At 45.2% G+C, this 17109-nt stretch overlaps 1 protein-coding gene across 4 annotated transcripts in view; it reads right to left on the bottom strand.

Annotated features, from left to right (window-relative positions):
• LOC122539839 (NGFI-A-binding protein 1-like) overlaps positions 1-17109 on the bottom strand; it is a 57738-nt gene that overhangs the window by 17139 nt on the left and 23490 nt on the right. For 3 of the 4 annotated variants that reach the window (XM_043674940.2, XM_043674942.2, XM_087977808.1), the window contains exon 3: positions 9282-9415. In XM_043674940.2, coding sequence (XP_043530875.1) covers positions 9282-9415 — 134 coding nt within the window. The remainder of the gene's footprint in view (positions 1-9281; positions 9416-17109) is intronic. The other variant, XM_043674941.2, reaches the window with a different exon arrangement.

Here is a 17109-nt window from a genome sequence, read left to right as displayed (position 1 = left end):
CTCACACTTGAGGGAATGGCAAATTTCACAAATAATCACAACAATTTATACCACAGCATCATCGGGGTTCTGATTCTCAGTAAATTTGACTTTTCTTGATTCAGAACTATTTGCTCCTGCAACTCTAAATTGTTGTGATTGCTTGAGATTTGGCATTCTTGCGTTTGTCCTGATCAGCGAAAGAGGGAAAGCTTTGACAATATCCCTTTCCTTTCAGCGTCCATGTTCTGGACCAGCTGGGTGACGGTTTCGACAGTTTCCTGCTCAGGATCCACCAGGATTGCCAACACTGTGTAAGAATATTTTCCAGGAGTTTTCACCTCAGGACCTCCCGCCTCCTCCAAATACATCCCTCCCCCACAGTCCTGGTCCGCCAACCGCACATTCCCAGCCAATCAGAAAGTGAAAGGAAACTTCAGTGTATTAGCAAGTGGATGGCACTGGACTGTCAGCCAAACGGCTGTGATTTCTAAGCTCCAATAATTTTAAAAACAACAACAAATAAAATAGTTCAATAAAGAAAGGACAAATTCTGCTCAACTTTGAGGACTTTTCTCCCGCGTTGTTCCATGCGGTCAACCTTACTTCATGGAAACGTCACGTTTGGCAATCCCAGAATCCATCTCATCAAGTATTCCGGTCACATAATTAGTTTACTGATAGCAGTTAATCATTTCTAGTAAGCTAAGATAGAGTAATTTATAGGAAGTGGTTTCACCGAGCCGGTGCCCTCTTGATGATTGACATTTGCCAGAAATGGGACATCCCTTTGTGAACACAGACAGTGACTGGCCTGGCTCAGTATGGTCATCTCCCCCGAGTCAGAATACCTTGGGTCCGTCTCCCTCTCCTACTCAAAGACTTGGCCATTCAGTGCAGTGTCGAGGGAGTGCTGCTTTGCCAGAGCTGCTGTCCCTTTGACAAAATGTTACAGCAAAGAAAAATAAACAAAGAATGTGAAATAAAAACCAGACAGTGCTGGAAGTACTCAGCAGATCAACAGCATCTGTGGGGGGAGAGATTCTGATGAGAGGCTACTGAGCTGAAACATTAACTCTTCCCCTCTTCATTGCAGGTTACTTCAAAATTTATTAATTTGGTGAGTGTTGCTGTTGAGGTCAGCATTTGTTGCCCGTCTCTAATTGCCTCCTGAATCATGTGACCGCTGGATCATGTGAGAGGACAGTTAAGAGTCGTCCACATCACTGGGGTCACACAGAGTTCGGGTAGAGCCATACATCACAGAAATAGACCCTTTGGTCAACTCATCCATGCCAACCAAGTTTCCCAAACTAACCTAGTCCCATTTGCCTGCGCTTGGCCCATATCCCTCTAAAACTTTCCTAATCATGTACCTGTCTAAATGTCTTTTAAATGTTATAACTGTACCTGCATCTACCACTTGCTCTGGCAGTTCATTCCACACACGAATCACCCTGTGTGAAAAAAATTACCCTGAAACCCCATTTAAAAGCTTTTGCCTCTCACCTCAAAACTCCCTCTAGATATCACCCCAGGGAAAAGACTTTTGCTATTCACCTTATTATGCTCCTCATGATTTTTTAAACCATTTTATTAACTAACCTCTGACCCTCCAGGAAAAAAGTCACAACCTATCCAACCTATTTTAACAACTCCAATCCTCCATTCCCGGCAATATCTTGGTAGATCTTTTCTGAACCCTCTCCAGTTGAATAATATCCTTCCTATAAAGATATAGGGCAACCAGAACTGGACACAGTACTCCAGCAAAGGCCTCACCAATGTCCTGTACAACCTGATCATGGTGTCCCACCTGCTGTACTCAATGATCTGAGCAATGAGGCCAAGAGTACTAAACACCTTCTTAACCACCCTGTCTACATGTGCCAGAAATTTCAAAGAAATATGTCCCTGAATCCCTTAGTCTCTTTGTTCTACAACACTACCGAGGGCCCTACCATTGACTGTATAAGTCCTGCCCTTATTTGTTTTACCAAATGCAATACCTCGCATTTATCCAAATTAAACTCCAGATGCCACTCCTATTGGCTTAATTGATCAAGATCCCATTGCAATAAGATAACCTTCTTCACTGAAGAAGGGCATGTGCCCGAAACGTCGAATCTTCTGTTCCCTAGATGCTGCCTCACCTGCTGTGCTGGTCCAGCAATAAAGTTTCAGCTTTGATCTCCAGCGTCTGCAGACCTCACTTTCTCCCCTTCTTCACTATCCACCATACCACCAATTTTAGTGTCATTTGCAAACATGCTAACCATGCCTAAATTCTCATCCAAATCATTTATGTTAATGACAAACAAAAGTGGACCCAGCACCAACCCCACAGTCCTGTGGGACTATGGGACACCTCTGGTCACAAGACGGCGGTCTGTAAAACAATCCTTCATCACCACCCTCTGTCGCCTACTGCCAAGCCAATTATCCAAATAGCAAGCTCTCCCTGAATACCACGTGATCTGAAACATTGTCAAAGGCTTTAGAATTAGAATTCCTACAGTATGGAAACAGGCCCTTCGGCCCAACAAGTCCGCACCGACCCTCCAAGAGTAACCCACTCAGACCCTTTACTAAACTCCATGTAGACAGTGTCTACTGCTCTGCCCTCAATCGTTTAGGTTATGTCCTCAAAGAACTCAGGCTATGTCCGAAACATCAATTCTTCTCCTCCCTGGATCCTGCCTGACCTGCTGTGCTTTTCCAGCACGACACCCTCGCCTCAAAAAACTCAAGTTAATAAGACATGATTTGCCATGCATGAAACCATGCTGAATATCCCCAATCAGTCCTTGTGTCTCCAAATGCATGGGGGTCCTTTCTTTCAGAATCACTTCCAACAATTTACCTACCATCGAAGTCAAACTCACTTATCTATCGTTCTCAGGCTGCTCTTTACACCCTTTCTTAAATATAGACACATTAGCCACCCTCCAGTCCTCCGGCACCTCATCAGTGGCTGTAACTTATACAAATATCTCTGCTAGGTAAGGGCAGCAGATTTCCTCCCCCAAAGGACGCTAGTGAACCAGACGACAAGCGACAATCACTCCACCATCACTGAGACAAACTTTCAATTCCAGGTTTGTTAACTGTATTTAAGCTGTCCCAACCACTGTGAACACATATTCCCTGAGCATTACCCGTGACCTCCAACTAAATCATCCTGTGACCACCTCTCCAATTGCTTGAACGGCATTTTCTCCTCTTATTTAAGACCCCAGTACCCGCATTATTCAGCCTTTTGGAAGAAAGAATATACATTTAACTGACATCTTTCACAACTGCAGCATGTCCTATAGGATTTTAAAACCAATGAAATACAGCAAACCTTGTTTCAACTGGCACCCTATGAACTGGCACTCTCGATAAACCGGTAAAAATGATACACCTGCAAAACTGCCAAATATACTGTTATTATCGTGACCTCCAAGCAGTCAGTGAAAGTGCAAGTGAGAAGCTCTCTGCTGGTAAATTTAAGGGAAAGTTGCATTATTATTAAGTGACTTATGCTGTAAATGAAGTATAATAGTGATATGTGTACCCACTGTATTACGTTTCTATTACTTAGTGATTATGTGGACCTCTCGATCAACAGGAATATTTGATTGCGTGGCACACTCCTGGTCCCATTGGGGCCAGTTAATACAAAGTCTGCTGTACTTTTTTAAATTTAAAGTGCAGTTGTTGTAGTAATGTGAGAAGCACAGCAAGATCCCACACACAGCAAAGGGACAATGATCAGTTAATCTGCTTCACTGGTGATGTTGAGCAAGGGATAAATAAAAATCGTAGAATCCCTTCAGTGTGGAAACAGGCCATTCGACCCTACAAGTCCACACCGACCTTCCAAAGAAAAACTCACCCAGACCCCATTCCCCTACCCTACACATCCCTGAACACTATGGGCAATTTTACCATGGCCAATTCACCAAACCTGCACATCTTTGGATTGTGGGAGGAAACCCGCACAGACACAGGGTGCATGTATAGACTCCACACAGACAAACGCCCAAGGCTGGAATTGAACAAGGGTCCTGGGTTCCTAGCACTGTGAGGCAGCAGTGCTAACCATTGAGCCACCGTGCCTCTCTATGAAGCTAAGGATGTCCTAGAATCTCAGAATGAAAAGAGATTTTGCAGGAAGACAGTTGAATCATTATCACTGCAATGAGGGTATATTGTGGCTCATAGATTCCCTACAGTGTGGAAACAGGCCCTGAGGCCTAACAAGTCCACACTGACTCTCCGAAGAGTAACCCCAACCAGACCCACTCCCTTACCCTATTATCCTATATTTACCCTATCTATAGGATAATGGAGCACTAATAAAGTTAATTCAATCATGTAATCAAGAACCTACTTTAAATAAATCTTCTTGCCTTTTTAGTTAATTGAAAAAATCTTTTGTTGCGTTTTTGGTCACAATTCGGCCCCACGCTCCTGATCTTTGGGCGGAGGGGAGTGGGCAGATCAAAAGAGCTTTTTATGGGTCTGCTCTCGGACAACATGTCCCAGAACCTCTCCGAATGGTAACATTTTGACGCCCACCCAAGAGAACAGACTGAGGGCTCAGTCTAACAGCTCATCCTAAAGGAGACATCTCAGGCAGCACAGGAACCTCCCAGTCAGGTCAGCCTGGATTCTATGCTCAGATTTTCTGGGGTTGAATCTTGTCGAGGAGGCAATCATTGGTGTGGGGGAGTGGAAGCTGGGATTGAAGTGGAGGATAGGAAGATTGGTGGTGGTGGCGGGGGGGGGGGGGGGGGGGAGTGGGGGCTTCCATCATCAGCAGCAAAAAGCCGCTGCAGACACTTTCAAGCAAAGACTGACAAAACCCGGGCACCAATCGGGCACTCGTGAGGCCACAGTCCTGTCAAGGTAGTGCTATCGCCAATCAAAGATTTGGCACTGAACAAGCAGGTCATGTCCATTGGTGGGAGGAGAGCCAAGATCGAGGAAAGCATGAGGCAGGGGTTTAAGGCAAGTGTTTCACTGGGCAGAGGGGCAGGGGAGTGAACACAGGGAGAGGGACCAAGGGTTACAGAAGCAAAGGGAGGGGACGGCGCTGGGCAGACTCCACTCTGCCTTTGATCACCTGACTCTAGCTGATGAATTGCCTGCAGATTGAGCAGTCCCACCTGCAGCTGGAGGAAATCGGAATCCCACAGGCCTTTCCGTTGTCGTTAGTTGGCCGCTCAAGGGCCTAAATTGGTGACTGGACAAGAAGTCAATGATGGACGCTCTGAACTCAAATACAGTTGAGGTGCGATCTGCCGTATGACACCACCCTGAGTAGTGAAGTGGCCTTGCCACTTTCAAAACCGCCATCTCAAGGGCACAGCTGGAGTGAAGGCGTGCACGTGCGCTGTTACTGTGCCAAGACTGACATAGAGGGCCATTACCCAGAAAGTCAGATGGTTTACGCCGGCCTCATTTTGCCCATCTCTTCTGAAGCCCCTGTGCTGTAGACATCAGCTCTTTGATGCCTCACTCAACTCCCTCCTCTCCGTGGGCAAGATCAGACAGTGGGCATCAATGAGACATTCCAAGGTGCCACTACATCCAAGCCATGCCTCCCTTGGTCTGGTGGATACAAAAGTGACCTCTGTGTAGCCTTGCTGTGTGCAAACTAGTCACGATATTGGTCTCCATAACAACAGCGGCAATGCTTCAGCAGTAATTCACTGCTCTGAAGATATGAAAAGAGCCAGATAAATGCAAAAACATTTCTTTTGTGCACTTTGGCTGTTATCGAACACAAGTGGGATCACTAAAACATTGTGGCTGTACGGGACATTGGTTAGGCCATCCTTGGAATACTGTGTGCAATTTTGGTCTCATTCCTATTGCAAGGATGTTGTGAAACCTGAAAGGGTTCAGAAAAGATTTACAAAGATGTTGCCAGGGTTGGAGGATTTGAGCTATAGGGAGAGGTTGAATAGGCTGGGGCTGTTTTCCCTGGAGCGTCAGAGGCTGAGGGGTGACCTCATAGAAGTTTATAAAATCATGAGAGGCATGGACAGGATAAATAGGAAAGGTCTTTTCCCTGGGGTGGGGGAGTCCAGAACTAGAGGGCATGGGTTTAGGGTGAGAGGGGAAAGATCTAAAAGGGATATAAGGGGGAACCTTTTCATGCAAAGGGTGGTGCATGTATGGAATGAGCTGCCAGAGAAAGTGGGGGAGGCTAGTACAACTACAACATTTAAAAGGCACCTCGATGGGTATATGAATTTGAAATGTTTAGAGGGATATAGGCCAAGTTCTGACAAATGGGACTAGATTAAGTTAGGAAAGCTGGTCGACATGGACGAGTTGGACCAAAGGGTCTGTGTCCATGCTATACACCTCTATGACTCTTCTTCAGAAAAGAACATTGACTCCATCTTGCTTAGACTCCGAGGACACCCATCTGTGTCACAGAGTTGCTTCCTGAAGTCCTTCCTTCTCCCTCACCAGTCAGCACATTGAGAGAGAGGAGAGAACTGCAACTTCTAAACAGAAAAGAAACAGATTCAAAGTTACTCTGTTTCATTTGGAATAATCTACCTATTGCTCTCACATGAACGTGGAATAAGAATAGGCCGCTCAGTCCCTCCAGCCTGTTCTATCGTTCAGTAGAGCCTTGGGTAGTAGAGACCAGAGGGAGCTAGGGGTTCAGGTACATGACTCTTTGAAATGTGCATCATATTTGGACAGCATGGTGAAGCAGGCATTTAGCACGCAAGCCTTCACTGCCTCAGACCTTGGAGCATTGGAACTGGGACGTCATGTTGAGGTTATACAGGACTTTGGTGAGGCTTCTTCTGAAATACTGTGTCCAGTACTGGTCGCCATGTTATACGAAGGGTATCATTAAGCTGCAGAGGGTTCAGAAAAGATTTACCAGGATGTTGCTGGGAATGGAAGAGGGTTTCAGTTATAAGGAGGCTGGGACTTTTTTCACCGGAGGGTAGGAGATTGAACGTGACCTTACAGAGGTTAGTAAAATCATGATGGGGACAGTTGGGCGGAATGGTGGCTCAATGGTTAGCACTGCTGCCTCACAGCACCAGGTTTGATTCCAGCCTCAGGCAACTGTCTGTGGAGTTTGCACATTCTCCCTGTGTGGGTTTCCTCAGGGTGCTCCGGTTTCCTCCCACAGTTCAAAGATGTGCAGGTTAGGTGAACTAGCCAAGCTAAATTGCCCATAGTGTTCAGGGATCTGTAGGTTAGGGATACATGGGCTGCGTGGTTTGCTCCTTGGAGGGTCAGTGTGGACTTGCTGGGCCAAAGGGCCTGTTTCTATACAGTAGGGATTCTATGAAAAGATGAATGGCAGATTTTTTTTCCCCCCGGGGTGGGGGATTTCAAAACGAGGAGGCATATTTTTAAGGTGAGAGGAGAAATATTTAGAAAGGATATGAGAGCAACCATTTTACACAGAGAGTGGTTTGTGTGAGCAATTAACTTTCAGAGGAAGTGATGGATGCAGGTACAGTTACAATGTTCAAAAGACATTTAGAGTCATAGAGTCATAGAGATGTACAGCATGGAAACAGACCCTTCGGTCCAACCCGTCCATGCCGACCAGATATCCCAACCCAATCTAGTCCCACTTGCCAGCACCCAGCCCATATCCCTCCAAACCCTTCCTATTCATATACCCATCCAAATGCCTCTTAAATGTTGCAATTGTACCAGCCTCCACCACTTCCTCATTCCATACACGTACCACTCTCTGTGTGAAAATGTTGCCCCTTAGGTCTCTTTTATATCTTTTCCCTCTCATCCTAAACCTATGCCCTCTAGTTCTGGACTCCCCGATCCCAGGGAAAAGACTTTGCCTATTTACCCTATCCATGCCCCTCATAATTTTGTAAACCTCTATAAAGTCACCCCTCAACCTCCGACACTCCAGGGAAAACAGCCCCAGCCTGTTCAGTCTCTCCCTATAGCTCAAATCCTCCAACCCTGGCAACATCCTTGTAAATCTTTTCTGAACCCTTTCAAGTTTCACAACATCTTTCTGATAGGAATGAGACCAGAATTGCACGCAATATTCCAACAGTGGCCTAACCAATGTCCTGTACAGCCGCAACATGACCTTAGGTAAGTATTTGAAGGGATATAGGGCAAACATTGGCAAATGGAACTAGTTTAGTTTGGGATTATGGTTGGTATGGACCAGTTGGACTAAGGGTCTGTTTCCACACTGTATGACTCTGTGACTGATCTTATTTTAACCACAACACTACATTTCTGCATGTCCCCAATAACCTTACATCTACTCTCCTCTCCAGCCCTAGATTGAGCATTACTGGATAGGACAACCTTTCACACAGTGGCCATTCAGGCCCTCAACTAGGTGACTGTGAACACCAAGGTTAAGGGACTTGCTCACAGTGATCTGCTTCCACACCCAACAGGAGGACAAGTGGGAAGCCTGTGACTTTTGACCCTGCTAATTTTCGTAGACTAAACCTCATGGGAGTGGGCAATGCACACAGGCAACACTCCAGGCAGCATTCCCCTGGGGTGGAGCTCAGCGGGGAGTGAGAAAACCTATCCTTTGTGCCTGGAGGTTCCTTGAGATTATTACGCTGTGACATCGGCAATGCAGCAGCAGTGGGAATCTTACCCCATGTTATTCATCCTTCCTTACCCCAGAAAGACAGCAGCACGGACTCAAAGGCCCATACGTCTTCCCTCCATGCCGTAAAGCATGGTGCCCAATTCTGCCAAGGCCAGAACCAGGCAATGTTCCTGCAATGTTCCAACTTGGGACCCATTGCCCTAATCTTCCTTCATGGCTGTCAGGTCAAAATCTTAAAACTTCCCAGCTGACTGCTCCTTCACTGCAGCGGCTTCAGAAGATTAGACAACACCATCTTCTCAGGGGCAATTAGGGATGAGCAACAAATGTTCTGACCAAGCATTCCTCACATCCCCAGAATTAACTGGAAAAGCATCATGTTCAATCGCTTTACCTTGTAACCATGCATATACATTCTGTAGATAATACAGATTCAATCTTTTTGTTTTGCTCACATTGTGATGTATCCACATTGATTCGGCTTTGTTTCTCCAGTCTGTTCACCAGAAAACTATTCCTCGCCACGTCCCTGTGGTGGCAAGGCATTAGAAAGGTCGCCACAATCACAGATTCGGTGATAGTGTCTGGTCCTTTCAGGGTTAACCACAAGCTGCAAGCTTTCAATGGTTCGCCCTGGTGGTGTCAGGTTCTGTGGGTTGTACCTGGGAGAGGTGGGGGGGGGGCCCTGACTGGGTTAAACCACCTTCCCTACCTGGAATACCTGTGACTGTATTTGTACCCGGAGTCTCGGACCACTTGTCGGGCGAGGGGGAAAAGTTCGTCGCGCCTGGCAAGCAGGGTGGTGTCGATCAGGCAGAGCTGGGCAGCCGCTTCATTGACCATCACCTGCCAGAAAGAGAAAGACAAATCAAACCAGTTAAAGCCGGGCTCACTGCTTCGGCTCAGAGTAAATGTGGGACTCAATAGCATATCGACGCATCATTCCACACTTGAGGAACTCAGACACCAATCAGTGCACAGATTCCCCAATCTGACTCACACTCAATGCAGAGAGCTGCTGCTTCTCAACGGGAGTGCCTATTCTGGGCATGAGTGCTCAAATCCCGCTATGGCTTAGAGCGAAATGTGAATTCAATAAAAATTTGGAATAAAGAGCTGACCTAATGGCAACCATCATCGATTATGATTACTAAAAATAACATCCGATTCACTAATGTCCTTCAGGGAAAGAAATCAGCCAGTCTTATCAAAATTACGGAGACATGACTGCAGAGTGACCAATGCAGTCAATGGGAAGTCAATGTTCAAGGGTTTCTCGTGTTCCAGAAGAATAGGCAAAAAAGGAAAAGGAGGTGGGGGCAAGGATGGTATCAGTGTGGTGGTGAGACGTGATGTAGGTGCAATAGATCATAATGTAAAATCAGTTTGAGCTGAAATTAGGACTAGCAAGTGAAAGATGTCATGGCTGTGAGTTGGCATTTTTTTCATTCACAAGGTGAGGGTATCACTGCTAGGCCAGCATTTATTACCCATCCCTAATTACCCCCAGATGGCAGTTAAGAGTCAACCACATTGCTTGGGCCTGGAGTCACATGTAGGCCAGACAAGATAAGGATGGCAATTTCCTTCCCTAAAAGACATTAGTGAACCAGATGGATTTTTCTGACAATTGACAATGGATCTGGAGTCAACATTAGACTCTTAATTCCAGATATTTCCCGAATTCAAATCCCACCACCTGACATGGCAGGGTTCAAGTCAGAGACAGAACATTACCGGAGTCTCTGGATTCATGGAGTCTATAGGCCCTCAAGGAATTGCCTCACCGTCGGAAAAAGTATAAATCAGGAAATAATGGAAGCATGTAAGATTGCCATAGTGATATTAATCTGCATAGTAACCAAGCAAATCAGATGGGCAAGAGTAATATGGAGTACAGATTTGAAGAGTGCTTCAGCAAATTGTTTGTTAGAGCGGTAGTTTACAGAATCTACCTGGGTGCAGGCTATTTTAGATCGAGTAATGTGTAACGATGTAGGATTAACAAGTAACCTCGTAACTAATGATCCTCTGGTGTCGCAACATCACAAAACAGTCGAACTTCAAATTCAGTTTGAAGGAGAGCAAATCAAGTTTCAAACTAGTGTCCCCAACTTAAATAAAACAGGGAAATGGCAGATCATTTAAACCAATGTTTGAATTGGTCTTCACAGTGGAGGACACTGCACGCAACCTAAAGACATCAGGCAAGCAAGGTATTAATGATAGAAAAGATCTTGTAACAAGCTGTCATGAGGGACAAAGAATTTGACATAGTCGTGGGTCTAAAGGCAGACAAGGCACCAGGATCTGGAGGCCTGCATCCAAGGGTGTTCAAGAAAGTGGCTGCATATATCGTGGTGGGATTGCATGAAATAATCAAGAACTCACTGGATTCTGGGAAGGTTCCAGTGGATCAGAAAACCACTGATGTGATACCCCTCTTCAAGAAGGGAGGAGACAGAACGCAGGAAAGTATAGGCCAGTTAGACTAACATCAGTCATTGGGGATAAAGCTATAGCCCATTATTAAGGAAGGTATAGCAGGACATTTAGAAAAGCTTAATGCTATTAAAAAGAGTCAACAAAATTTAGTGAAAGGAAACATGTTTGACAATTTTCCAGAGCTCTTTGAGGAAATAACATGCAGAGTTGATACAGGGGAGCAGTAGACATTGTGCATGTGGATTTCCAGATGGTATTCAAAAAGGTGCCACATAAAATGTTATTGTACAAGTTAGAAACTCATGGTATGGGCTCATGCGTTAGCTTGGATTGAGGATTGGTTAACACACAGAGAGACAGGATTAATTAATCTTCTTTCAGGTTGGAAAAATGTAGCAAGTGGCGTGCCACAAGGATCAGTTCTAGGGCCTCACTCACTTATTATCTGTATTAGTGACTTGGAGAAAGGGCCAGAACATATTGTATCTGTATTTGCTGCAGATTCAAAAAGGGGTGGGAGGGGATGTTGTGATGAGGCCATAAAGAATCTGCAAGGGGATTATAGATAGGTTGAGTGAGGGGGCAAAAACTTGGAAGGTGGAGTTTAATGTAGGGACGCGTGAAATTCTGAAGAAGGGTCAGTGGACCCAAAATGTTAACACTGTTTATCTCTCTCCTCAGATGCTGCCAGACCTGTTGAGTTTCTCCAGCAATTTCTGGTGAAATTTTGTTACAAGACATTGAGCAAGCTGTGCATGAAGTACTGTGTACATTTTTGGTCCCTGTATTTAAGCAAGGATGTACTAGCATTGGAGGCAGTCCAAAAGATATTCACTAGGCTGATACTAGGGGTGAAGATGTTAACTTATTAAGAACAATTAAACAGGGTAGGCCTTTATTCATTAGATTTTAAAAGAGTGCGGGGGGGGGGGGGGGGGGTTCTTGAAACATACAAGATTCTGAGTGGCCATGACAGGGTAGACGTACAGAAGATGTTTCACTTTTAGACAAATTGGGGAAATCTTGAACTAGGCTACATAGGGGACACTCATTTAAAACACAGGAAAGTCTTCTTCCAGAGAGTAGTGAATACCTGATGCATTTGCTACCCCAAAGAGTTGTGGAGGCTATATCAATGAAAGTACTTAAGGAAGTGATAGGTCGATTTTTGAACCAATCAGGAAGTTAAGGGCTACGAGAAGGTGGCTCCAAACAGGAGTTGAGGCCTCCAGCTTTTCAGCCATGACCTTGTTGAATTTCAGGCGCAGACATGAGGGGCTGAATGGCCTATTCCTACGTTCTTATCTTACCTAGTCGAGCCCACTCACCACTCCAGTGCAACTGCAATGTGGCTGACCTTTAACTGCCTTCTGCACAGTAGATGCTGTGCCCACAGTTCATAAATGAATAAAAACAACAATTCCCACTCCTCCCTGTCAATACTGGGAGAGATCAGCTCTCCAAGCCCTGGCATAAAACAGGGACGTACCACCTGTACAGACACTGACTCGTGTGGAAATGAAACGGAGAGGGGTACAAAACCGGTTGCTTGACCCACTCTCCACCATCACCCAGAGTCCTGATCAGCCCTCCCTGCTGTAGACCTATTCCATTGGCACAGAGTGTTGTCATGAGCCTCACTAACATTGTCACGTTACACGTCTGAACCACAACTGCACGCTCACAGAAAAGACGCACAAGGAGCCAAAGTTCCCCAGTAATTCAGACAGGAGCATCGTCTGAAGGGGAACAATTTCCAAGGCCATAGGACGGTGAGGCTCAAAGAATTACTCCATCAGAAGGGCCAGGAGGGATGTGACCGGCTGAATGGGCTCCTTTACATGTTGTAACCATTTCCTGACTCTTCAACTGTATGATCCTTCATGTTTGTTGGCATGGACTGGTTGAACCTAAGGGTCTGTTTCCGTGCTGTATATCTTTATGACTTTAGTGCCACTTGACAGTACAATGGATGGCTCCTTCCATTATTTTGCTGATGATTGAGAGTATACTGATGGGGCGGTAATTACTTTGGTCTGATTTTTGTGCATGGAAATAACTGGACGATTGTCCTCATTGTCAGGTACTTATATCGATATTTTTAACACCCTGACTGGGGCGCATTTAGTTCTGGAGCTCAAGTTTATAGTAGTAATAGAAGAATGTTGTCAGGGCCCATAGGTTTTGTGATATCCTGCATTGCTGCCATTTCTTGATATCACATGAATTGGCTGCAGATTGGCACCTGTGGTGCTGGGGCCTCTGGAGGAGGCCTAGGTGGATCAAACACTTGACACTTCTAACTGAAGGTGGACGTGAATGCTTCTGCCCTGATGTGTAAGATTCCCCATCATTGAGGACGGAGATATTTGTGGAGCTATCTCCTCCTCCAGTGAGTTATTTAGTTGTCCACCACCATTCACAATTGCGTATGGCAGGAGGGCAGAACTTATATCTGATCCATTGGAATGTGGGTTCACTAGTCCTACCTATCGCGTGCTACTTACTCTGTCTGGCACACAAGTGGTCCTGGTTTGCGGATTCACCAGTTTAGAACCTCATTTATAGATATGCCTGGGCCTGTTTCTCACAAATCTTAACACAGATCCCTATTATGTGAAAGCAAGGCCATTCAGCCCATTAAGTCCACACCAACCCTTCAAAGGACATCCCATACAGACTCACACCCTTACCTATCCCTACAATTCTGCATTTCCATTCAGCATTTCCCACGGCCAATCCATCTAACTACACAACTATGGGAGAAAACCAGAGCACCCAAAGGAAACCCATGCAGACACGGGGAGAACGTGCAAACTCCACACAGTCGCCCAACCTGATGAAGGGCTCCTGCCCGAAACGTTGATTTCCCTGCTCCTCGGATGCTGCCTGACCTGCTGTGCTTTTCCAGCACCACTCTAATCTGAACCTGGGTCCCTGGCGCTGTGAGGCAGCAGTGCTAACCACTTAACCACCATGCCACCCATCTACATGCACTCTTCACTGAAGCAGCTCCCAATGTGATGATGATGGCAGAGTGGAGTATGTGCTGGGGGCCATGGGGTTAAAGATTGTGGTTAAATTCCGCTACCAATGATGCCCCTCTGCACTTTGTGGAACTCCCAGTTTTAAATTGCTTCTGTTTGATACTCCATCCCATTTAACACACTGGTAGTGCCAAACAATACAATGGAAGCTATCCCTAATGTGCAGAAGAACCAGTATGGACACAATGAGATGAATAGCCTCCTTCTGTGATGTAACTATTCTTTAATCCCCCACGTTAATTACAACTTTTAAAAAACATTTGGATAACTACATGAATAGGAAAGGTTTGGAGGAATATGGACCTGGAGCAGGTTGGTGGGACTGGTTTAGATTGGGTTTAATGTTCGTCATGGACTGGTTGGACTGAGAGGTCTGTTTTCGTGCTGTAGGACTCTCTGACTCTGTTAAATAGTTGGAAACTTTAAATACACAGCCAAAAAAATGAGAAAGAAACCTGATACAGACATAATCGAAGTGCAGTGTTAAGATTGGCAGACCTATGGCTTGTGTTTGGCTGAAATCTGAGGGAGAACGATGTGATTGTGATCAGACATCCGACACAGAAGCATTCAGACAGCCCCAAATGTTCACTTTCCAGGCTCACACTTTCTGAACCAAAAGAAGCATTTCCAGAAAACATCAACGCAGGCACTCAAACATTTACTTGAATGAAAAGGTTCATTACTGTTGAGATTATAGACCATGAAGGTCAAGCTAGCAATGAGCTGGGCTGGGAATGTTTGGACATGAGAAACATTTTCACAAGAGTCTGAGATTTATAATTTATCTCCTCAAAAGAACAGAGTTCATCTGACCGAGGAAATGATTTAGTTTGGCTTTGTTAAAGGAACAAGGTTGACTGTTAATATATTTTACACCCATACAGGGTCAGTTAATGCTAATTTAAATTAAAGACATATTCACTCCTGCACATACCAGATTATACACCGTCCACTTTTTGAAGAATCTGTGGAGAGACAAACAACAGTTAACATTTGGAGTCAAAAATGACTCTTCTTCAGAATCCTTCCTGAGGAAGTCATGTTGAAACGTTAACCCTGTTTCTCTCTCCACAGATGTTGCCAGACTCGCTGAGTTTCTCCAGCACTCTCTGTTTTGGATTATTTATTTGTTCACGGAATGCAAGGGTTAGTGGCTGGGCCACATTTATCGTCCATCACTAAATGCCCAGAGGGCAGTTAGGAGTCATAAAGTCATACAGCATGGAAACAGACCCTTCAGTCCAACCAGGCCATGCCAAACACAATCCCAAACTAAACTATTCCCACTTGCCTGCTCCTGGTTCATATCCCTACAAACTTTTCCTATTCATGCACTTATCTAAGTAACTTTTAAACACTGTAACTGTACCTTTACCCACCATTTCCTCAGGAAGTTCATTTCACACGTGAACCATGCTTTGTGTAAAAAGATTTGCTCCCATGTCTTTTTTTAATTTTTCTCCTCTCACCTTAAAAGATACCCCCTAGTCTTAAAATTCCTCCATCCTACGGAAAAGACAACTACATTAACCCTGTCTGTACCCCTTGCGATTTTATAAACCTCTATAAGGTCATCTCTCAACTTCCTATGCTCAGTGACAAAAAAGTATGCCTAACCAGCCCTTCCTTATAACTCAATCATTCTGTATCTGGCAACATCCTGGTAAGTCTCTTTTTAATGGTCTCTAGCTTAATAATATGCTTCCTATAACAGGCCGACCAGAACTGGACACAGTATTCCAGAAGAGGCCTCAGCAAAGTCCTGTATAACCCCAACATGACTTCCCAACTTCTATACTCAAAGGACTGACCAATGAAGGCAAGCGTGCTAAATGCCTTTTTAACCACCCAAGTCAACCACATTGCAGTGCCTCTGGAGTACAGAGTAGGCCAGGCCAGGCAAAGATGACATTTGCTTTTCAGGTCCAATGACCCTTCTGCTGAACTGAACCCAAAAGGTTCACTCTGTTCTGTCTCCACAGATTCTGCCAGACCTGCTGGGTTTAGATTAGATTTCCGACAGCGTGGAAACAGGCCAGTTGGCCCAACAGGTCCACACCGACCCTCCGAAGAGTAACCAACCCAGACCCAATTCCTTCTGATTAATGTGCCTAACACAACGGACAATTTAGCATGGCCAATTCACCTGGCCTGCACATCTTTGGCCTGTGGAAGGAAACCCATGCAGACACGGGGAGAACATGCAAACTCCACACAGACAGTCGCCCAAGGCTGGAATCGAACCCGGCTCCCTGGTGCTGTGAGGCTGCAGTGCTAATCCCTCAGCAATTTCTGTTTTGGTTTCGGATTTCCAGTTCTTTATTTTATTCTAGCATTTTAAAAAAAAATTCAGATCTCCCTCATCTGCAGAATTTGGCTTTTATTCCAGCTTTGGAACTTGATGGAAGTAGAATATTTGACTCATTTGAGTTCAACTGAGAGTAAAGCTAATTCAAATCGAACCTAAGAGTCTGTGGAGGACAGGAGCAGCACATGTATTTGTGGGTCGGGATTGGTAGCATTCTTTCCAACAGCTCATTATGTGAATCAATGTTCACAAAGTAGGAGTCGCAGACTCACAAGGTTTCACGTAACACCATCCTTAACACTTCTTTGTCAGTACTTTCCCCAGCCTGGATTAAGACAGTAGATCCTGCAGCTATGCACACCAATCACCGGCCACATTCTACACAATTTCCCAGGCTGATCTCTCTCTCTCTCTCTCTCTCCCTTTCTCTGTCTCTCTGGGAACGCTGAATCGCCCCTCTTGTTTAAAAGCAGCCTGTTTTCTTTTGAGTCCCCTTTGAAGTTATAGAACTTGATTTCAGTAACGGGGCAGCTTGGCAGATGGACTGCTGCCTTTATTTAGAGACCTTTAACTCAAAGAAGAACAGAGAGCAACAGGCACAGAGACAAAAGAACAGAAACAATGAGAAACTGTGAGAGCCAGGGGCTGGGTTCAGGGGGAATTAATGGCAGAAATTCAAGGGGAGTAGGAGGAGGAGGAGGAGCGAGTGGAATTAAAGGAAAAACCGTCACATGTTT

The sequence above is a fragment of the Chiloscyllium plagiosum genome, unplaced genomic scaffold (assembly GCF_037043375.1).
Source record: "Chiloscyllium plagiosum isolate Xiang-an unplaced genomic scaffold, Cpla_swu_hap1 HiC_scaffold_32, whole genome shotgun sequence".
Taxonomy (NCBI): domain Eukaryota; kingdom Metazoa; phylum Chordata; class Chondrichthyes; order Orectolobiformes; family Hemiscylliidae; genus Chiloscyllium; species Chiloscyllium plagiosum.
This window is presented reverse-complemented; position numbering and strand designations above follow the sequence as displayed.